The sequence below is a fragment of the Jaculus jaculus genome, chromosome 7 (assembly GCF_020740685.1).
Source record: "Jaculus jaculus isolate mJacJac1 chromosome 7, mJacJac1.mat.Y.cur, whole genome shotgun sequence".
Lineage (NCBI taxonomy): Eukaryota > Metazoa > Chordata > Mammalia > Rodentia > Dipodidae > Jaculus > Jaculus jaculus.
This window is the reverse complement of record NC_059108.1, coordinates 4,727,546-4,750,063: the sequence shown is the minus strand read 5'-3', so window position 1 is coordinate 4,750,063 and position 22,518 is coordinate 4,727,546. Positions and strand designations below refer to the sequence as shown.

The 22,518-nt window shown below is 46.2% G+C and overlaps 1 protein-coding gene across 3 annotated transcripts in view; it reads left to right on the top strand.

Annotated features, from left to right (window-relative positions):
- The window catches only part of Dpy19l3 (dpy-19 like C-mannosyltransferase 3), an 82,049-nt gene that overhangs the window by 6,686 nt on the left and 52,845 nt on the right, over window positions 1-22,518 (top strand). For all 3 annotated transcript variants that reach the window (XM_045154125.1, XM_045154122.1, XM_045154124.1), the window contains exon 4: window positions 21,676-21,766. In XM_045154125.1, the coding sequence (XP_045010060.1) occupies window positions 21,676-21,766 (91 nt within the window). The remainder of the gene's footprint in view (window positions 1-21,675; window positions 21,767-22,518) is intronic.

Genomic DNA, 22,518 nt, shown 5'->3' with positions numbered 1-22,518 from the left:
CTCAGTCTGGATCATTGTTCTGTTCTTTGCTGGGTTTCCCATGAGCTTTGTGGAAGTTCTCCTGCTTGGTCTCCCTTCTCCTGTCAGCTAGGATGGCAGAAGACCACCACAGCTTTCCTACCTCCTTTCTACAAGGGGCCTGGGGATTGAACTGAAGTAGTTTAGTTTGAGCAGTGAGCTTTTACCGCTGAACCATCTCTCCAGCATCTGTACAGTCTTAGCCAGACCTATAGATAGACTGCTGCAGGTTCAGGCCTTTCTAATTCTGTGTGAAAATGGATTTGGGGTGCAAAAAACGTAATTTTTCAGGGAAAGGAGCCATAATTTTCTTTAGACTTTTCAGGGCTGCTCTGACTGTTTAAACATCATTTCTGTTTTGTTTCTCTGTTTCTAGAACCTCTTGGCATTGTTTGTAGGACAATTAGATAATTTTATAGAAAGAAGCTTGTCATTGCCAACGTTTTAAAAAATCCAAACATGCCTCACTATTGACTGAATATATCATGACAGTTGACCTTGTTTGTGAATATTGCTTTACTAGCTAGTTGCTTACAAAGGTACACACCCACTTTTGAGCTGTGAGGATGCTCATAAGAATGGGTGCAGGATCTAAATCCCAAGTGAGCTTTCTCAGACGTCTTACACTTCCATCCTACTGTGGGAATGGGGCCCTGGAAGAGACTACTTTGAGTAGCAAATACAGTTTGAATACCTTCTAGTTATGTTCACTTTAAAACCCTGACGTGAGCCAGGCATGGTGGCGCACGCCTTTAATCCCAGCACGCAGGAGGCAGAGGTTGGATTGCCATGAGTTCAAGGCCACTCTGAGACTCCATAATGAATTCCAGGTCAGCCTGGGCTAGAGTGAGACCCTACCTCAAAAAAAAACAAAAAAAAAGGAAAAAAAAAAACCCTGACATGTTGATTTGTGGTCACAACATATCTACACATTGATCATTGAAGAGATTTGTCTGATAACAAAGCCTGACATTCCCTAGACCTCAGAAACACTCCCTAGACCCCAGGAACATTTGGTTAGTCTTCTTCCAAGAATAGTTTCACTCACATCTCTTCATAGTGGAGCTCTTTTGAGCAGGTAATATGAACTTGAGCAGGTAAGTGCTTATTGATCACATTAACATCTTTGTTTTGAATGAAGGCTACAATATCTCTGTGTGACTATATAACCAAAGTTAAATGCTAGTAACTGTAGCAAGGAGACATTTTCAAGATCATATAAGTAGTTACAAACTATGAACTTAGTTGTTTAAGCTTATAAATGACCTTAAGTATACTCCATCATCAAGATACCTGAGCACCCTTGAGTTCTCTCTTCCCTCCCTGGGTAACATACTTCATTGTACTTCTGCCCGGTGCTGACTGAGCTCCTGGTCTCTGGGTGACATTGAACCAAATTCTGTGGGGAATATGGAAGGAATATTAAAGATTTGATTTTCCAGTGTAGTAATGAATCAAATAAGTAGGTGGTGGGCACTGCGAGTGCTCCAGGAGGCCCTGCACTCAGCGGTAGAAGTGCCCTGAGCACGAGGAGGCCGTGCCCCTGCCGAGCTGACACTTCTGAGCAGGTTATGGGTAAGTCTGCAGTGACCCACCCACATGAGCTGTGACAGGAGACCAAGTTCTGGGGAGGCACAGGGGACGTGCAGCCTATGCTGACTGCAAAACTGGGGAGGGCTTTCTAGAAGAAGTGATGGGTAAAGAGACCTGGAGAAGGTAAACAAGGGAGGGGAGAGGAGGGTCACAGGGAGGCACATATGCAGAAATTCAGGAGGAGTTGGGTGTGTGGGGGGCAGCACAGCATGGCTGGGGAGCAGCTGGGGGGAGGGGATGGGCAAGGGTGGAAAGGCCAACCCCAAATGGCTTGCGCTTTCTGTTGTGAAGAGAGCTCTGAATGCCAGGCTGAGCCCCATTTCTAATGAGGCAGTGATAGTGTCATGCTGATCTCTTAGAAGAAGTCTGGGCTGCTGTGTGGAGAATAGTTCAGCCAGTTCAGCAAGACCTCAATATCCAATTAAGATATTCAGGAAATGAAAAATTCCATGTGCCAGGCATCCTCAAAGGCCCTGCAGATATGGCTTTGAAGGTGACAGGACTCAGTTCTGATGAGGGAGAAAATGAGAAACAACAGAGTGAGTTCTGGTGAAAGTCACGGGGCTGGTGAGTAGAGGGGCTACGTGGGACCGGGAGCAAAGCGGAGCCCCGAGGTCAGGCTCTGCACCGGGGCCTGCGTGGAGACAAGGGCCGAGGTGGCTACGGTGGCAAAGGCTCCTCCAAGGTGCGAATGAACACGGCCAGCATAGAATCAGAAGCCCGTGAGCATTGAGGAAAATAGAGCAAGAGAGGGGAAGATCCTCTTAACCCAGAGCACAACTCTTGCTCTAAAGGGAACAGGAGAGAGTTCACTTGACCCAAGGACCCCATGGCCTGGGAACAGGAACTCGGGTTACCGTGAGTGACAGGTTCCACTGTGGAAGGAGGTATATAAACTTCTTAGTCATGGAACAAAAGAATTATAAACCAGTGTGTTTTCCAAAAACTGGTGGTGATGTCAGGCAAGCGCGTCATAGTAAAGTGGAGAAGTCTCCACTATAAGTTTTCATCTGTGATCCCGTAGCAGCCTTGGCGTTTGGGCTAGTAGAGACTCGTGGTCTGCTAGGTTAATACTTTCAAGCAGTTTCTCCTGACAGAAGGATGCCAGGCCAGGAACAGGGGTTGGCATGAGAGGCTCACGGTTGTTTCTGTGCTCCATCTCCACCGCAGTGAGGTTCTAGTCAGTCTCTCAGTGTGCAGCGTGGGCCTTGCTCAGAGAACTTTCCCTCAGTCACATCATACAGGGGTTTGCAGTTGAGAAGGGATTGGAGAGAAAGACAAAGTGAGAACGTTATCCGAAATTGACTTGGACGGATGTTTTGATGTTTGTGTAGAAGGTGATTGACAAGCTGCACAGGTCAGCGCCCTTCACTGTGGCCTCCCCATGTGCAGAGCAGTACTAGAGGCTGCGGTGACTTGTCTCTAGCTACCTAGACGTAGGCTAGCCTTCCCCAGTCCACTGTGGGGATGTGGCCAGCCACGACAGTGTCAGTGTCCAGTTTTCAATATGACTGGCCTTGGGCAGAGTTCTACCTCCAGCCCTGGAAAGGTTGGGAGGAAACATCATAGCTCAAAGCCTCTCTCTAGCTATTGGCAAACCTCGTGGCCATTGCCAGTCATCTCTGTAGCAGGTAGGAGGCTGGCAGCGTGGACTGTCCAGTGCTCTTTTCAGAACCACTCAGAAGCCCCAACTCGCTAGAGCTTATCACGCAAGAACGCACCAAGAATAGCTGCATTCTTTATGTCTGGAGCTTGACCATTACCTCTCAGCACTGTCTCACTGTGTGACCCAGGCTGGCCTTGAACCCTGGGTTCTCTGGCTTTAGCCTTCTGAGTCTTGGAAGTACAGGTATGTGTCCCCATACCCGGCTGAATTCTCTTTCCTAGGCAAGGCATTTTCAAAGCAGTCGCAGTAAAGAGGGGAGGGAAGGAAGCTGGGTTTATGTCTCTGAAAGCAGGAGTTCCATCTGTGTTGAAAGATGGACATTTTTATGTTGCCAGCTTGTAGATGTGTGGGCGAGAGTGTTTCAGAAGTGTGTAGAAAGAGGAAAGAAAGAACCCTGGCCAGTTTCTGGCTGTGCCTTGTATGCCATCTGGGATGCCACAAAGCTGGCATACCCTCTAGCAGGTTTCCTCCCCGCACCGCCCATGCCAGGAAGTTGCAGCTGAGCTTAGAGTGGTACAAGCTTCCCCCTTGACCACGCATCTCCCATACAGACTTGTCTTTCCTCACCCTTTGACATGGTAGCCGTTTCTCAAGCTGCCACTGCCTGTGCATGGACATACATGCTCTTGCTTAGATGATCTAGATCAGCACTATCCATAGAACTTTCTAGAATAAAGGAAATGTTTCATGTCTACCTTGTCCAGCAGCATAACCCACAGGTGGCTGTACAAATTTTCATTTGTGGATAGTGCAACTTGTTAACTAAATTTTTATATTCATTTAACATTTATTATTACTTTGTGGTACTGGGGATAGAACCCAGGCAAGGGTGTCGCTCTGCCACTGAGTCTTGTTCCCAGTGCACAACTTTTGATTTTAAAATGTATGACTATCTTCTGTCAGTATGCAACTGAAAATTATAGCCATTATTGATCAAAGATCTTACTTAGCTTAAGGCAGGGGCCATTTTCAGAGTATATGTGTCTTATAAATTAACTCCTAAAGTTTTCACCATTTTCATATTGAGATGTTAGCGGATAGTTCAGAGGGATGACTCTGTTTCCTTTCTTGTAGTTAAAACTTAGAGAATGTCAAAAATCATTAAGCAGTTTTTTGTTTTTTTGTTTTTTTTTTCGAGACAAGGTCTTACTCTAGCCTAGGCTGACTTGGAACTCACTCTGTAGCCCAGGCTGGCTTCAGACTCGTAGTGATTCTCCTACTTTAGCCTCCTGAGTGCTAGAGCTAAATAAATGTACTATCATGCCCAGCTTCCTTCAGCTATTTTTTTTTTCCTAAATGAAACTGTTTTGATTTCATGTTGAATGCTTAGAATTATAATTAGAGAATAAAAATATTGCTTGTGAGATAGTCAAGTCATATGTCTTTTATTAACCTTTTATTTTTTATTTTTTTAAAAATTTTTTATTTATTTATTTGAGAGTGACAGACACAGAGAGAAAGACAGATAGAGGGAGAGAGAGAGAGTGGGCGCTCCAGGGCCTCCAGCCTCTGCAAACGAACTCCAGACACGTGCGCCCCCTTGTGCATCTGGCTAACGTGGGACCTGGGGAACTGAGCCTCGAACCGGGGTCCTTAGGCTTCACAGGCAAGCGCTTAACCGCTAAGCCATCTCTCCAGCCCTTATTAACCTTTTATTTTATACCAACATAGTTACTTTGTAGCCCAGTCTGGCCTCCAGCTGCCTCAGCCTCATGAGTGTAAGCATTACAGGCAGGCACCATTATCCCTGGCCTCATAATTTTTGTTTTGTTGGTGTGTCTTTGACAGGCTCTCACTCTGTAGCCCTGACTGTTGCTCAGATTTGCAGTAATCTTCCTGCTTCTCCCTCCCAAGTTCTGGGGTTCAGGTGTGTGCTCTCACTCTACTCTGGCTTCAAAAGGGTATTTGAAATGTGCCTTGCAGCATTATTATTTGAAAAGTGGAGGCCTCGAAACAGCAGCTAGAATATTGAAAGCTAATACACTGGCTTAACTGGTATGGAATTAATATTTATCTGTTCTCAGCATACTTCATCAATTCAAAGGTTATTTTTCAGAGCTGAGATGGTTCCACAGTTACTTTTAAAAAGTTATTTTTCTACTATCTCATTACTGTGTTACATTTACCTTGAGGGAAATTTTTAAAAAATTGTAAATTTTAGCCAGGGGTTGTGGCACACTACTTTAATCCAGCACTCGGGAGGCAGAGGTAGGAGGATCACCATGAGTTCAAGGCCACCCTGAGACTACATAGTGAATTCCAGGTCAGCCTGAACAAGAGTGAGACCCTACCTCAAGAAAACATTTTTTTAATTTAAAAATATAGTAAATTTTGAGAAGATATCTTTTATTGCTTGTTTGCTGTGCTTGGCACTGTTTTGTTGCATCTTGTACATATTTCACTTCACCACCACCTTAGCTCTGAATGTAGCCTGCTTTTTGCTGTTCCTACTACAGACAAAACAAAAGGAGCAAAATCCATGTTCTTACTTGTTGTGCTGCCCTTAATCCCCAGCACATTTTCAGTGCCAACTAAATAATGTTCCTCTGGAGGCAGAGTGGACCTCTGGAGCCGTGGGGAGGAAGGACAGCCAGACACGGACTCTGTGGAAGAGCTGGCTGGGACTGAACCGAGGGTCATCAGGCAGGGCAGGGCAGGGGGCAAGTGGGCGGTGAGTGCGTCTCAGGCCCTGTAGAGTAAGCACTGCGAGAGTCTGCGTGGTCAGCGCACCTTCTCCATGGTGGTCGGATTAGGGGTTTTGTGATTGTTGTTCATACTATACCGTTATAGTGATGCAGAGTTTAGGATGAAAAGCAGTGCTTACACTCACTACTTGTATCAGAATAAGCCTTCAGATCTGGTACAGACCTGCAGTAATGTCTACTCAGGAGGCTGAGACAGGCATAAGGCAAGTTCAGGACTCTACTTGGGCTACAAAGTGAGTTTCAAAGCCAGCATGGACAACTTGGTGAAAAACTATTTAAATATAAAAAGTTGAAAAGAGGGCTGGAGAGGAGGCATGGTGGTTAAAATGCTTGCCTTTGATTCCCCAGGACCCACATAAGCCAGATGCACAAGGTGGCGCACGCATCTGGAATTCATTTGCAGCAGCTGAAGGTCCTGGCATGCCCATTCTCATTTTTTTTCTCTCTCTCTCTCAAATAAAATAAAATAAAATGTTGAAAAAACTAGCTGAAAAAGGGCTAAGGCTATAGTTGAGCGGTCAAACACCTGTTAACGTGTATAAGGCCCTAGGTTCAGGACTCAGTGGCACTAAAGATCAGTAAGACAAAAGGTTTTCAGAGTTAAGGACATGGCTCTGTGGTATAGTATTTGTCTAGCATGTACAAAGCTTGGATTTGATTCTAGCACTGCATGGTAATTTTTCATTCTATTTTTCATCCTGTATACATATGTATTTTACTCATGACCCCAATCTAGTTGGTATAATTTTCTTTATCTGATGTCATACATAATGGGTTTTATTGTTTGTTTGTTTTTTGTTTTCTTGGGGTTTTTCGAGGTAGGGTCTCACTCTGGCCCAGGCTGACCTGGAATTCACTATGTAGTCTCAGGGTGGCCTTGAACTCACGGCAATCCTCCTACCTCTGCCTCCCGAGTGCTGGGATTAAAGGTGTGTGCCACCACGCCCAGCATATATACTTTTTACACACACAGTTACATATCTTCAAAAAACTTTACAGTTACTCTCTGTAAACAGTTTATGGTTCTGTAATTTGGTGATCTTGAGGTTTTTAGCCCTTACTTCAGTAATTATGCTCCATTTGTAGAGAGCCGCATTGTTTCTAATTGGATCACTAAAGTCCTAAAATTGCTTACTTTAACTTCTCACTTAAAGTGCCAGTATAAACATGCCACTCTCTCCTTTTCTTGGAGCTAGGTCAGAATAGTGAAGGGAAATGATGATAGTTGGCTCCCTCTTCTTTCCTCCTGAACTCCCTCCCTCCTTTCCCTTCCCTTCCCCCTTTTCTTTTTCTTCTTTCCTTTTCTCTGCCAGGGATACAACTCAGCACTACATCCTGCTAAATACACTCTGTCACGCCACACGTCCACCCTCAGGTTCTCTCTTCAGTGCAACAAAGAGGAGTCCTTCACCCAAATTCCAGCGAATGCGGTGAGACTCTAAGGGCTCTTCCCCTCCCGCCCCCGACTGCAGAGGAAGCTGGCAGAACACATTCCTGAGCCTTGAGGGACAAACCCTGCCACCCTCATGGGGACCAGCAGGTAGGCAGGAGGGGCCACCACAGGATCTTTTCTGGGTGTGTCTGGACTACAGGTGAGCTAGGTAGAGTGAAGGAAGGAGTCCACTTAGGGCCCAGCTATATTTGAGGACATGGAATTTAATAGGATAGGAAGACAAGAGCCAATTTTCAGTTTGAACAACCCTAGAGCTGTCAAGCACTATTGACTAAGTTGAGGAAAAGACTAGAAGTGACTCTTGACAATCACCTTGTCAAGTGCTAAAGAGAACTTGCTGGGCTGAGTATATCTGTCATCTTCCCATGAACTCTTTGGAAGAAGTGAGTTAGTTAGTAATAACTTGCCACACTCAGCAGTGACTCACCATCAGGAAGGAACCAACATAAGATTTATAGAAAGGTATAGTGAAAGGGAAGAGAAAAACAGGAACAAATGGTTGATAGAAAACAGTTACCAGAAAAATCGTATGGTACATGAAGGTTATTATAACTAAATGTATTTTAAAAGTTTTTTTTTTAAGTGGTTGTGGTAGTTGGTTATAACCAAATATATTGCATTAAAAGAAAGGTTCAAAAAAAAAGTGAGTGTGGTGATTGCAGGCCTATAATCCCATCATGCAGGAGGATACAGTACAAAGCCAGCCTGGACCAAATAGTGAGATTCTCCCTCAACAATGAACAAGTGACTAAAGCATTTAGCACTGTGGGAGCTGGATTCAAAGCAGAAGTGTAAAGGTGTACACCTTCTTTGAGGAGGTAGAGAAAGAGCATGGAAGTTACAAGCCGAGAGCATGTAGACAAGAAAGAATGAAAAAGACTCACCACAGAAGAAGGTAGCATATTGGATTTAACACAGGAGACCAGACCCAGCAAACGCACAGAAGGCAGATGGACATCAACAAAATGGAATGGCGTTACTAAGGTTCAAAAGCGTTAGAAAGGACATGGCAGCTGGGGAAGACCAGAACAGCAAACACACATTATTTGTGCCCCCACAAAAGAGAACTGCAGTGGTGAGACAAGCTTGTTACACAGAGAACTAAAGATACTGTCCAAGAAACAAGGGAATTTGAGAATACAGATTAAAAGGGCACAATTGGTCAGTAAAGACCACCAGCAAGATGCAGTGCTGTGGAATTGGAGGCCTTAGGTTGAGGCTGAAGCTCAGTGGTGGAGTGGTTGCCTAGTATGTACCAGGTCCTGGATCTAGTCCCCAGTACAGAGGGAGGGAAGAAGAGGCAGAGAAAGAAGGTTCCCTGCACCATTGCAAAAGCCAGATACAGCAGCGTGAGCCTGTAATTTAACACTAGGGAGGAGACAGGAGGATTTCTAAGGCTTGCTGGCTAGCTAGTCTAGCTGAATCAGTGAGTTGTAGATTCAAGAAAAGATCCTGTCTCAAAAATAACTTGGAGAGGGCTGGAGAGATAGCTTAGTGGTTAAGCACTTGCCTGTGAACCCTAAGGGCCCAGGTTCGAGGCTCCATTCACCAGGACCCATGTTAGCCAGGCACAAGCATCTGGACTTCATTTGCAGTGGCTGGAGGCCCTGGCATGCCCATTCTCTCTCTCTCTCTCTCTCTCTCTCTCTCTCTCTCTCTTTCTATCTCTCTATTTGCCTCTTTCTCTGTCACTCTCAAAAAAAAAATAAAAATGAACAAAAAAAATTTTTTTAATTACATGGAGAGCAATTGAGGAAGACACTGGACGTTGTTCCCTGGCCTCCACATGCACACACATGTGTACTCACACACATACACACATGTACACATACTCAAAGAAATAAAGCAGGTTACATGCTGTAGTAGACAACCTCAGGTCACTGGGATGAACTTCCAAATCAGGCACAGTATCAAGGAAGGGATATATATTGAAGCTTACAGATCCAAAAGAAGTTCCATAATGGCAGAAAAGCTGGCCCACTTTCACAGGTCCACACACAGAGAAAAAAAGCCACAAGCCACCACCAGCAAGCAAGCAGACTTGGGAGCTCCAGGCAGAGCTCAAGCACTCCGCTTATCTTAGGTTGGAATTCAGATCCACCTGAGGGATAGAACCTTAGATCCATCCACAGTGATGCCTCCTACAGCCAGGAGGCTGCAGATCTAAATTATAAACTTTAATGAAATCTTGAATGGATGGCCCCCATCATATTTAAGCTACCACACCTGCAAACACAGAAAAAGAAGCAAACCCAATGAAAGTGCATTAACACAAAGATGCGAAATATCTATCCAGTCCTTTTTTTTACAAAATATTTTTATTTGACATGTAGCTTCTTTGTTTTCTAGATTTCTCTTTTTTATTTTAGAGAAAGTGAGAGAGAGAGAATTTGTGCGCCAGAGCCTCAGCCACTGAAATCACGTTCTGAATGATTGCATGACCTAGCAGGCACATGCGACCTTGTGCCTGCCTCACCTTTGTGCGTCTGGCTTACATGGGATCTGGATTATCGAGCATGGGTCCTCAGGCTTCACAGGCAAGCGCCTTGACCACTGAGCCATCTCTCCAGCCTGAGATTTCTGTTATAGCCTCTTAACTCCTCAATTTCAATTTCCCCTGTGATCCAGAGAGAGAAAAAAAAACTGAGCATCTAGGGCCTGTAGCTGCTGCAAGTGCACTCCAGATGTATGTGCCACTTTGTGCATCCAGCTTTATGTAGATACTGGGAATCAAACCCAGGTCACTAGGCTTTGTAGGCAAGCACCTTAACCACTGAGCCATCACTCCATCCCCCCAATCACTTTGATATAAAATTATAATTGGGGCTGGTTGTGGTGGCACATGATGGTAGGTTATTGCTGAAGAGGCGGAGGCAGGAAGATCAGGAGTTTGAGGCCAGCCTGGGCTATGAAAAAAATATATAATTGGGCCTTACTTACCTAATGAAATAAAAACTGAGGCTGGAGAGATGGCTTAGTGATTAAAGCATTGCCTGCAAAGCCAAAGGACCTAGGTTCAATTCCCCAGGACCCATGTAAGCCAGATGCACAAGAGGCACATGCATCTGGAGTTCGTTTGTGGTGGCTAGAGGCCCTGTTGTGCCCATTCTCTCTGTCTGTCTGTCTGTCTTTCTGCTTGCAAATAAATAAAATAAAACAAACTGTGATTCCCAATTTAAGATAATGTCATAGACTCCATTTATTTAAATTAAAAACTAGAATTAATTAAAAACAAAATACCACACTACCTGAAATTAAAGTTTTCATCCCATTAAAGTTTTCTTCTCTCTCCTGGCTTCCTTGCTTATTTTTTGCAATGCTGGGTATTGAACCCACGGCTTTGTACATTTTAGAAAAGTGCCTTTAATAGTATTTCTTAAGTAACTCTTGGATCACCGGGGAAACTAAAATTGAATAGTTAGAGACTATAAAAGAAATATAGAATGAAACAATCTGTATTTCAGAGCAGTACACAAGAGCAATTTATAGCTTTTAGAAGTATACTGTAGAATAAAAGTCAGTATAAATAAGTGGAAGAATTACTTGTCCGTAAGTTGGAAAGTAAAAACCTTGTAAAATAAGATAGAGGTAAAAAGTAATCAACTAGAAAGCAGGAGAACAATTCATAACCTTTGGTGAGAACCAGAACCATTAGTATAACTCTCGACACCAGACCCAAAGGAGAGGTGGCACAGATGTACAGAAAGTAAGTAACAGAAGCTGAGATCGTGAGATAACTGTAGCAGGATAGGATAGCTGTAGACAGCATCAGAAAGGAAAGAGCCACAAGGGAGTTTTCTTTAGGTCTATGTAAATTAGGACTTTGATAAAATGGATGCTTTTTCTAGAGAAATAATAGCTGGAATAAGGAAAGAAACATTTCTTATCCACACCTAATAATATCAGGCCCTATTTTTTTTTTTTTTTTGTGGTGAAACTCAGAGCCGTACACATGCTAGGTAGTCCTCCAGCCTGTCATTGGTGGATTCTAGACAAGTGCTCTACCTCTGAGCCACGCCCCCAGCCCCACACTGTGGATTCTAGACAAGTGCTCTACCTCTGAGCCACGCCCCCAGCCCCTCACTGTGGATTCTAGACAAGTGCTCTACCACTGAACCACATACCCAGCCCCTCACTGTGGATTCTAGACAAGTGCTCTACCACTGAGCCACGCCCCAGCCCCTCAATGTGGATTCTAGACAAGTGCTCTACCATTGAGCCACGCCCCCAGCCCCTCACTGTGGATTCTAGACAAGTGCTCTACCTCTGAGCCACGCCCCCAGCCCCTCACTGTAGATTCTAGACAAGTTCCAATAGTCTTTATTAGATCCAACACTGTTCACAAGTCATACCCAAGCTGGCCATAGTGGGGTACGCCTTTAATCCCAGCACTTGGGAGGCAGAGGTAGGAGGGCTGATGCGAGTTCGAGGTCAGCCTGAGAATACATAACATAATAAATTCCAGGTAAGCCTGAGCCTAGAGCAAGACCCTACTTCAAAAAAAAAAAAAGTCTCATTTAAGCCTCAAGGTAATCTCTTAACTATGAGCTCTGTAAAATCAAAACACAAATTACAGACTTCCAACATACAATGGCACAGAATACACATTTTCATTCTAAAAGGGAGGAATAGGGGAACAGAAAGAAAAGATTAGATGAAAGCAAGACTGAAACCCAGCAGGGCGAAGACCAAATTCTGCAGCTCCACGACCAATACGGGGAGCTTGCGGTGGAATCACCCGGGCTTCAGAGGGCCTGGGTAGCCCTCGCCTCCACCTCTGCTGCCTGGAGCACTCAGCCTCCGTCACAGGGCCGCGGTACTCTGAATATGCTTTCCGGCCAACATGGCTTTGGCATCTCCAGCATCCTGAGGTCACCATTGTAATTTAGGGTTCAATTTCATAGCTTCATACAAGTGACCTCTCAGGACATCCTTACAGGGACTCCCAACCTGCCACACTTGGCCTGGCCTCAGTAGATCTCTGGGACTGTGGAACAAGACTCCATGGCCCACCCCACCCCCACCCCTGCATCGTTCATTTCTCCACTTCTGTACCACGCGGATGGTGAGTTCAGTGTTATTCAAGCTCTCAGCACATGGACAGGCTGCACCGTGCAGCTAGATCTGCCTCTAGCTCAGTTTCTGACAACTTTGTTCCCCCTGAAAACCCAGGAGTGGGGCTCCACTGTGTGCATTTCTCTCAGCACTGTTGTGTTTTAGCTTCCACCAGAATGGCCCATTAAGCTCTGCTAATGGTATTCTAGAGCTTTTCTAGCCCTAAGGTCCAAACTATTACATATTCCTCCCACAGAGCAGTTCCAAAGGCTTACAGACCACGTGGTGAGGTTGATCACAACAGCCCCACTTGTTCACACCAGTGTTTTCTCTTTCATACCTGACCAGAAGCACTGTAAGGACAGAAGTGTTGATTTTGCTTACAGTTCAGGGTTACAGCCCATCGTGGCAGGGAAGTCAGGTGGGTAGAGCTTATGCTCAACCCACAGTGAGGAAGCAGACAATGATGAATGCTGTTTCTCAGCCTTCTTTCTCTGTTTTAACCCCAGCCCAGGAACGATGCCATCCACACTTAAGGTGGATCCTCACATCTCAAGTAACCTAATCGAGACAAGACAAATATGCCCAGAGATTTGTTTCCATGCCGATTTAAATTCTGTCAAGTTGATGACCAGAGATTGGCCATCACATCCTTGATTCAGTTTTCATGTCACTTGTTTACTAAAAAAAAAAATTGTTTACTTTATTGCAAGCAGAGAGAAAAAGAGAAACAGAGGATGGGATTGCCAGGACCTCCAGCTACTGCAAACACACTCCATATGCATGCAGCATTTTGTGCATCTAGGGTTGTGTGGGTACTAGGAAACTGAACCAGGGTCATTAGGTTTTGCAGGCAAACATCTTAACCACTAAGCCATCTCTCCAGCCGTTTTGTTTGTTTTTTCTTTCTTTAAAAAAAAAAAAAAAAAAAAAAAACTTCTATTTTAATGGCTGAGCCATGTTGCCAGGTTTAGGTTTTATCCTTCCAGGAATCTTTAATTGTAAGAAAGGGGAACACTTTCCTAGGGTTGAACAACCTACTTATGAACATGGCTGGGTAGTTCAGTGGAAAAACAGATCTAGGGCTGGTTGGTTGTTTTTTTTTAATCTAGACTTTGCATAGGAGGGAGAGCACGTGCTATTTGTTTTTCGGGGCCTAGTTGTTTTTGTACTCAACATAATTCCTACTCTGCTCTTGCTCTGGTCAATCCACTGTGAACTCTGCAGCCGGTGAGCCCTATAAACTATAAACCAAGGGCCATGGACAAAGGCATTTGCTTGCAAAGTCTGCTGGCCCAGGTTCAATTCCCCAGTACCCACATAGGGTCAGATGCACAAAGTGTTTCATGTGTCTGGAATTCATCTGCAGTGGCAAGAGGACCTGGCACATCCATATACACATACATGCTTTCTAATAAGTAATTAAAAATTAAAATCAAGCCAAGCATGGTAAGTACCTGCCTATAACTCTAGCCCTCAGGAGGCACAGGCAGCTGTAAGTAACCAAGGCTACCTAGTGAGTCCTTCTCTCAAGAAACCAAAATAAATCAGCTGGGTTTTTGCCCTAAACTGTTGACATTCAAGCTTAGCAGATATAAAACAAAACCAAACTTCCAACTCCCTTTCCACACACTATTACCCCTTCTGGCTGTCAAGTACAAGGTCAGGTCCTTGTCATCTACAAGACCAGGTGATACGCTTCGCATTACCTGTCTGCCACCCCTGCCATCCTGACCTTAACTACCTGCCTTTCCTGAGCCCTTTGCCCCCTCAGACCACTGTGCTCTGTTCTTCCTGGTGCCGGCAAGTGATGCTGTCTACCTGCCAGGCTCTTGCCTCAGCTGCCCCATGTTGGCTTCTGGTTACCACCCTCATCTCTGCTTAGGAACCACGTCATTGGTGCCATCATCCCGCCCCTTAAAATCACCATGCCTCTCAGCTGTCTCCTTCTCCACGTTACTTTTCCCACAGCATTATGACCACTTTCACAGTATGGGTTGTGCATCACTGTTTCTCCTCTGCCTTGATGCTGGATTATAAATGTGGTGAAAACAAAGATTATTGTCTTCCCTCCTGACATTCTATATGAGTCAGGGTTCTCTAGAGGATCAGAACCAACAGAAAGAATTATATTAAAAGGGAATTTATTGAATTAGCTTTCAACAGTCCAACAATAGCAGTTTGCAGGTCAGATAGTTAAGGAACCCAGTAGCTGCTCAGTCTACAAGGCTGGATGCCTCAGCAGTCCCAATCTGGCACTGAAGGCCTGAAGGCTTCCTGGAGAGATGCTGCTCTTCGGTCCACAGTAGTCTTCAGTCCTGCTGGAAGGCAGCAAGCAGCACTGCAGCCAGGTGGGAGGAAAGGGTTCTTTTTTCCCAGAGCTTCCTTACATAAAGCTCTCCACTAAGAGGGGTTCCTTCTGGGGAAAGGACTTCCTCCTAAGGTTATTTCTTCCTGGAAGCAACCTCAGAGACCCACTCAGGAATGTCCGTGGATTCCTAAACAGATCAAGTTGACACAGAACTTGACCATCACAAGTCCACCTTTGTCAACTTGACACCCAACTTAATTTCCAAATGAAGATAGTAACAAGGTCATAATTTTGTGTAACATGATAGAACTATCCCACGTACAACGAGAAGCATGCAGTCTTCCCAATACAAAGCAGCTCCTTGAGGAATGCTTAGTCTGTAATACAGTAGGGCAAGTACAGCTTGAACAAGTGACTAGTGATGCAGTCTTAATCTTAGAGAAATGGAGGAAGAACAAAGGCATCTTAATATTGGTGTAGGTATGTACAAACACTCTGTATCAGGTAGGACAGAAACATGAGTGGCAGTTACAGTCCTCGTTTCTGTAACTGGTCACGTGGCCTTAGCTGGTATTGGTAACTGCCTCCTTCTACTACCCATTCTGTATTTTCTCCACCTTCAGCAAGCACCACAGCATGTCTTGGTTCTTTACCTGGAGGGGTGGCCCATGCCTTCATTCCTGAAGGATGTGGGCCATTTATCACACTGCCTTGATTGGGTTGTTGCAGTTGTCCATTGACTTTGATAAAAGGGCACGGTAACACCAAGAGGCACCCTAAAGGACCTCCTGCACTCAAGACTCTCTCTTCCTTACTTCCATGTGGAACAGCAGTGTGAGTTCCCCCTGGTAGTCTGGAACAGTCATTCCTGCTGCCACTGTAACTCCTTTCTCAGTCTGTTCACTCAAGGGCATCAGGAGCCCAAAGTGGCCAGAGGCAAGTCTTCCAGTTCAATGGAATGTTTTTTGTGCCTCCTGGCAAAAGCACTCCCCTCTCTGTTACCAAGATTTGTATGCCAGCAGAGCATAAGGTTGTGGGAACAGGAAGCAAAAATTTGGCTAATGGGTCAATTGAGGTGATGGTAAGTGGGACCATTCCCATTTCCACCCATAGATTCCTGGACCCATGAATCCGGGCTATAGGAGAAACAGTACCATATCTGGACGCTGATTCCAAGTATATACAGCCTGCTGGAGGACACTCCTCCAGCCCTCCAAATGATTGCCAGCTAGCTGGCACTGTAGCTATTTCTTTAAAAGGCCATTCCACTGTTCTATCAAGCCAGCTGCTTCAGGGTGGTGGGGCACTTGGTAAGGCCAGTGAATTCCATGATCATGAGCCCACTGCCGTACTTCCTTGGCGGTGAAGTGAGTTCCTTGGTCAGAAGCAATGCTGTGTGGAATGCCATGACGGTGGATAAGGCATTCTGTAAGCCCACGGATGGTAGTTTTGGCAGAAGCGCTACGTGCAGGAAAGGCAAATGCATCCCCAGAATAAGTGTCTATTCCAGTAAGGACAAAACGCTGCCCTTTCCATGGTGGAAGTGTTCCAATGTAGTCAACCTGCCACCAGGTTGCTGGCTGGTCACCCCAAGGAATACTACCACATCGGGGGCTCAGAGTTGGTCTCTGCTGCTGGCAGATTTAGCACTCAGCAGTAGCTGTAGCCAGGTCAGCCTTAGCTAGTGGAAGTCCATGTTGGTGGGCCCATGCATAACTGCCTCCCTGCCATCATGACCACTTTGTTCATTGGCCCATCAGGCAATGACAGAGATGGCCATGGTAAGAGATTGACTATTATCCACAGAACAGGTCAGTTAGTCTAATTGATTATTAAAGTAATCCTCTGATGAGGTCACCTTCTGATGAGCATTCACATGGGACACAAGTATCTTTACATCCTTTGCCCATTCAGAGACCTCTCTCCACATACACCTTCCCTAAATGCCCTTATCACCAGTTTTCCAGTTGTGCTCCTTCCAAGTCCCAGACCATCCAGCCAAACCATTGGCCACAGCCAATGAATCAGTGCATAACTGCACATTTGGCCACTTTTCCTTCCAAGTAAAATGCACATCCATGTGCGCTGTCTGAAGTTTTGCACATTGTGAAGACTTCCCTTCACCACAGTCCTTCAGAGTTGTCCCAGAAAGGGGCTGTAATGCTACAGCTGTCCACTCCTGGAAGGTGCCCACATAATGCGCTGAACCATCTGTAAGCCATGCTCTAGTCCTCTCCTCAGTCCTTTGATCGTAGGGCACACCCATGATGCCATAGGTGCATGCTTGGGGCAGAAGGCATTGTGGCAGGGTAGCAACTTCCTCATGTGATGTGCTTGTGCGTTCAGGGCCTGCTCGAGCCCAATCATGGATATACCATGTCACTTGGTGATGGACTGTTGCTCTGCATGTACGACTTTATGGCCTCATGGGTCAGATAACACCCAGCTCATATTGGGCAGCTCACGTCGCATAGTAACTTGATGGCCCATTGTCAAGCGTTCAGTTTCCACTAAGCCCAATAGTAGGCCAAGAGCTGTCTCTCAAAGGGAGAATAATTGTCTGCAGATGATGGCAGGGCCCTGCTCCAGAATCCCAAGGGCCTCTGCTGTGATTCACCTGTGGGGGCCTGCTAGAGGCTCCAGACGGCTTCCCTGTCCACCACTGACACCTCAAGCACCATTGGGTCTGCTGGGTCTTACGGCCCAAGAGGCACAGCAGCCTGGACCTGTTGAAGACCCTTCTCTTGTTCTGGGCCCCACTGAAAACTAGCAGCTTTCCGAGTTACTTGGTGTATGGGACAGAGTAACACACCCAAATGAGGCATGTGCTCTCTCCAGGATCCGAATCGGCCCACTAGACCTTGAGCTTCTTTCTTAGTGGTAGGAGGGCCAAGTGCAACAACCTGTCCTTCACCTTAGAGGGAATATCCCTGTGTGCCCCACACCACTGAGCTCCTAGAAATTTCACGGGGGTGGGACAACAAGTTAGCCATACATCCTCCCAGCAGGAAGATGCTTCACAGCAGAGATGAGTGGATGAGGAAGACTGTGGAAGGAGGAGTACAGACTCCAGTGGACAAGCCACTTGAATAGTTGAGGCAAAGGACCATTGTCCACCTTTGATGCCTGTTCCCCTGACACACCATTTCCCTTTGCTTTACAACACGTTGTTGCAGCGTCAACTCCTCAGGGTCTAGGGCTTGGTCTCAGACCTTTTTGTCTCCCTGGCAAATAAATATTTAAATAAATGAGGAAAGGTGACTGTCACTGGCTAAAAGCACACAGGACACGTCTTCTCCCTGGGCCTTTCCGTGCGCCACACTGGGCAGTTGCGCTCCGTGTTTCATGTTACAGAATGTGTGTGTCTTTGCATCATGTCCTCCTGCAAAGCAAGGAGTCTCCAGGATAAATGTGCATCTGCAGACTCTGGTGGCTTCAGGGCAGGTTCCGTGTAGATGCTGGTCAGTAAGCTTAAGTCTCACCTGTCACTAGGGCTGCTGTCAACTCTCAGGTGTCATGACTTTAAGCAACTCATTCCTTCCCAACAGATGGACATGAATTTGCCCAGACAATAAACCCATGCATGTGCCATAAATACATTTGTTGAGGATACCATTCCTAGCACAGAACTTTACTAACAGCTGTCTGATCACAAGCTGCACTTCTTGGTGAGATGATTTGTTAACGGAATTCAGAAGCAAAATAACGTTCACAAGGTTAACAGTGGCTTTGCCACTCTCAGCAGCCTAATGATTGGGGTGGGGCAGCTTTATAAACAAATGTTACTGATGGAGATTTTTGAAAATGAACTTGATGTGTTTCCAGATTTAGTGCCATTTGTCTCCAAGGGCTTGTTAACCTTTTGTGCATTGCCAGCAACTTGCCCGTTGCCTGTGGGAGATGCAAGTCATTAACTGCGAACCACATTTTTTTTCTTAATGCGTTTTTCTTTCAGTTATAGTAATAGCTGTATAAGCGACTACTTAAGTGGCTTAGCTGTGCAGATCTCTAAAAATACAGTTCGTTCGTCTTTCTACTTTCGGTCATTATCTTAGAGATGTTTTCATTCTCTCAACAAACATTACTTTCCCTGTGGAACCTATGCAAATGGGAGTGTGGTGCATTTGTTTGCTTTGCGTTCTGTTGAGGGTGACTTCTACTGAAGTACATTGTCATTGGTGCGCTCCACCAAAGTATAAATTGCTGTAAAACTGGAAAAGAATTCAAGCAAGGCAGATGTTCTCTTAGCATGAAGCAGATGTAAAACTTGCAAGTGTCTGTCTAATAAAGTGTGGCATTTGGTTCTAGACAGCTGGTGCCAAGATTACCAATTAATCATGTTTGAATGCGTTTTTACTAATTAGATCCCCCTCTGGTTTTTACTGTTCTGGTATATTAAAAAAAGGGTGGGGCACAAAAACTGTCTACTGTTTAGAACTTTGAGCAGTTTTCCCCTCTTATCTTTGTTAGACCTTGTGTTTAGTTCTTAGGATACTAAAGAAATGAAGACAAAGATGGGACAAGTAATCTGGCTCTGCTGGGGCTGACGCTCCTTCGAGGAAGGGTTAGCACTCACACCCTTGGAGGCAGCTGGAGGAGAGAGAGGGAGTGTCCTTCTACTTAATGCCTGTCCCTTACTTGCAGGGACAAAGCTAGTGTTGCTTACCTAACCTTAGTTCACAGTGACCAAGTGGGAGCTTGAACAGTTCCAAAACAAGCACCAGTAGCTTGGTTTATGCTATCCCAGGCAGTGAAGGAGCTCTCGAGGGTCGGGATGACCGGTTGACACAGTTACTGAGTGAAGCTACGCTTACTACTGCTGTGACACAAAGCGGCAGCGCTGTGACAGCTGCAAGGCCCTCCTCCCCTGCATCAGCCTCTGAATAAGAAGCATGCGAATGAAGGTAACAGCATAACCTTGTTACTGGACAGGACGGAGATCACCTGAGGGCCTGTGTGTGCTAGGAAGCACCCTCCCACTGAGCGTCTCCGCAGCCTGTCTCAGAGTTTGAGATAGGGCCTCACTCTGCAGCTCAGGCTCGCCTTGAACTTGTGACGATGCGGCTGAGCCATGCACATGGCCGCACATACACAGCAGGCCTTTTTAAAATGCCTTACTTATTATTTATTTGCAAGGAGAGAGGTAGGAGTAGGAGAGAGAATAGGCATGCTAGGGCCTCTCGCCACTGCTAACAATCCAGATGCATACGTCACCTTGGGCATTTGGAACTGGGTCATCAGGCTTTCCTAACAAATGCCTTTAATCTATGAGCCATCTCTCCAGCCCCATAGCATGCCTTTTTTTGTAATTAAGTTTTAAAAAACCTTTTGTGTGTGTGTTGGTGTATTTCTGTATGTGTGTGTTCATGTCTGTGAGTGCAGGTGACCGTGTGATACAGCACATGTGTGGCAGTCAGAGGACAACTTCACGGTCAGACCTGACCTTCAGCCTTCTTTGAAGCATGGACTCTTTTGCTGTCTGCACGTGTATGTGTGTGCGCGCACGTGTGCACATGTGTAGTGTATACATGTGTGTTGCAGACGCACACCATTTGGCACACCTGTGGAAGCCAGAAAAGAACGTCAGGTGTCCTCTGTCACCGTCCCTCCTCATTTCACTGAGACTCTCAGTGAACCTGGAGCTACCGTCTTCCTTCTGGTCAGACTGGCAGGACTTGAAGTAACAGACACACACCACTGCTCCTGGCCTTTTATGTGGTGCTGGGGTGGGGTCAGCTGGTCTCAGGTGCTCACGCTGCATGGCAGGCACTCCACAGTGAGCCAGCTCCTTAGACCCAGGAACTCTCCTTTGCTGTCCTCTGCTGCATTCACCAGGCTACTTGGCCCATGAGCTTCTGGGAAATTTCCTGGCTCTACTCCTTGTCTCACTGTAGGAGGCTTGGGTGACAGAAGCTGTGTGCTGCATCTGGCTTTCTGTTTTGCTTTTCAAGGTAGGGTCTCACTCTAGCCCAGGCTGACCTAGAATTCACTACATAGTCTCAGGCTGGCCTAGAACGCACAGCAGTCCTCCTTCCTCTGCCTCCTGAGTGCTGGGATTAAAGGTGTGTGCCACCACACCTGGAAATCTACAGTTTAAATTTGTGTGAAAACATGAACTCTGAAATACCAACTGAAATAGAACTAACAAGTTATGTCCATTCTTTATTTCTTTTCTTTTTTTTTTTTTTGAGGGAGGGTCTCACTCTAGCCCAGGCTGGCCTGGAATTCACTATAAAGTCTCAGGGTGGTCTCAAATTCATGGTGATCCTCCTACCTCTGCCTCCCGAGTGCTGGGATTAAAGGCGTGTGCCACCACGCCCAGTTTATGTCCATCTTTAAAGATGGTTATTGTAGAAAATTGTAGGCGTTTATTCTAGTGGAGAGACTTAAGACGGAGGCTCCATATCAGTATCATCAGCCTAATATGGTTCTTGCTGGCCAAGATTTTTGTTCTTGTTTCCTTTCTTTTTCTTTTCTCTTTCTTTATGAAACAAGGTTTCATTATGTAGCCCAGACAGGCCTTGAACTCATGGTCCTTCTGTCTTAGCCTCTAGGCAGGGTGCTTGGATTATAGGAATGTGCCACCATTCCTGGCAATGTCAAGATTTCTTGTTTCTTTTGTTTGTTTCGAGGTAGGGTTTCACTCTAGTCCTGGCTGACCTGGAATTCACTCTGTAAACTCACGGTGATCCTCCTACCTCTCGAGTGCTGGGATTAAAAGTGTGTGCCACCACACCCAGAAAGATTTCTTAAGACTATATGAAACAATATTTTTATCCTTTAAACTGTAGTTCTGAATCTTGCCTTTACAGTTACAGTATGTATTTAAACAAAACTAGGTCACATAAACCCAATAGCTCTCATTTTGTTTCAGGAGGTGGAGCGAGAAATCTCATTCAGGACAGAATGTGGACTGTACTACTCCTACTACAAGCAGATGCTACAGGCTCCCAGCCTCTCACAAGGTAACTGCAGCCAGTGCTGCCCATGGGCTCAGTGCTGCTCCCTCTCACAAGTCACTGCAGCCAGTGCTCCCAGTGGGCTCGGGGCTGCTCCCTCTCACAAGTCACTGCAGCCAGTGCTCCCAGTGGGCTCGGGGCTGCTCCCTCTCACAAGTCACTGCAGCCAGTGCTGCCCGCGGGCTCAGTGCTGCTCCCTCTCACAAGTCACTGCAGCCAGTGCTCCCAGTGGGCTCGGGGCTGCTCCCTCTCACAAGTCACTGCAGCCAGTGTTCCCAGCAGGCTCGGGGCTGCTCCCTCTCACAAGTCACTGCAGCCAGTGCTCCCAGCGGGCTCGGGGCTGCTCCCTCTCACAAGTCACTGCAGCCAGTGCTCCCAGTGGGCTCGGGGCTGCTCCCTCTCACAAGTCACTGCAGCCAGTGCTCCCAGCGGGCTCGGGGCTGCTCCCTCTCACAAGTCACTGCAGCCAGTGCTCCCAGCGGGCTCGGGGCTGCTCCCTCTCACAAGTCACTGCAGCCAGTGCTCCCAGCGGGCTCGGGGCTGCTCCCTCTCACAAGTCACTGCAGCCAGTGCTCCCAGCGGGCTCGGGGCTGCTCCCTCTCACAAGTCACTGCAGCCAGTGCTCCCAGCGGGCTCGGGGCTGCTCCCCTCTCACAAGTCACTGCAGCCAGTGCTCCCACCCAGGCTCAGGTTTACAGCATTCAGTCAAAGCCTGCAGGCACGCTCAATTTTTAAATGTTTTCCATGCACGTACCCTT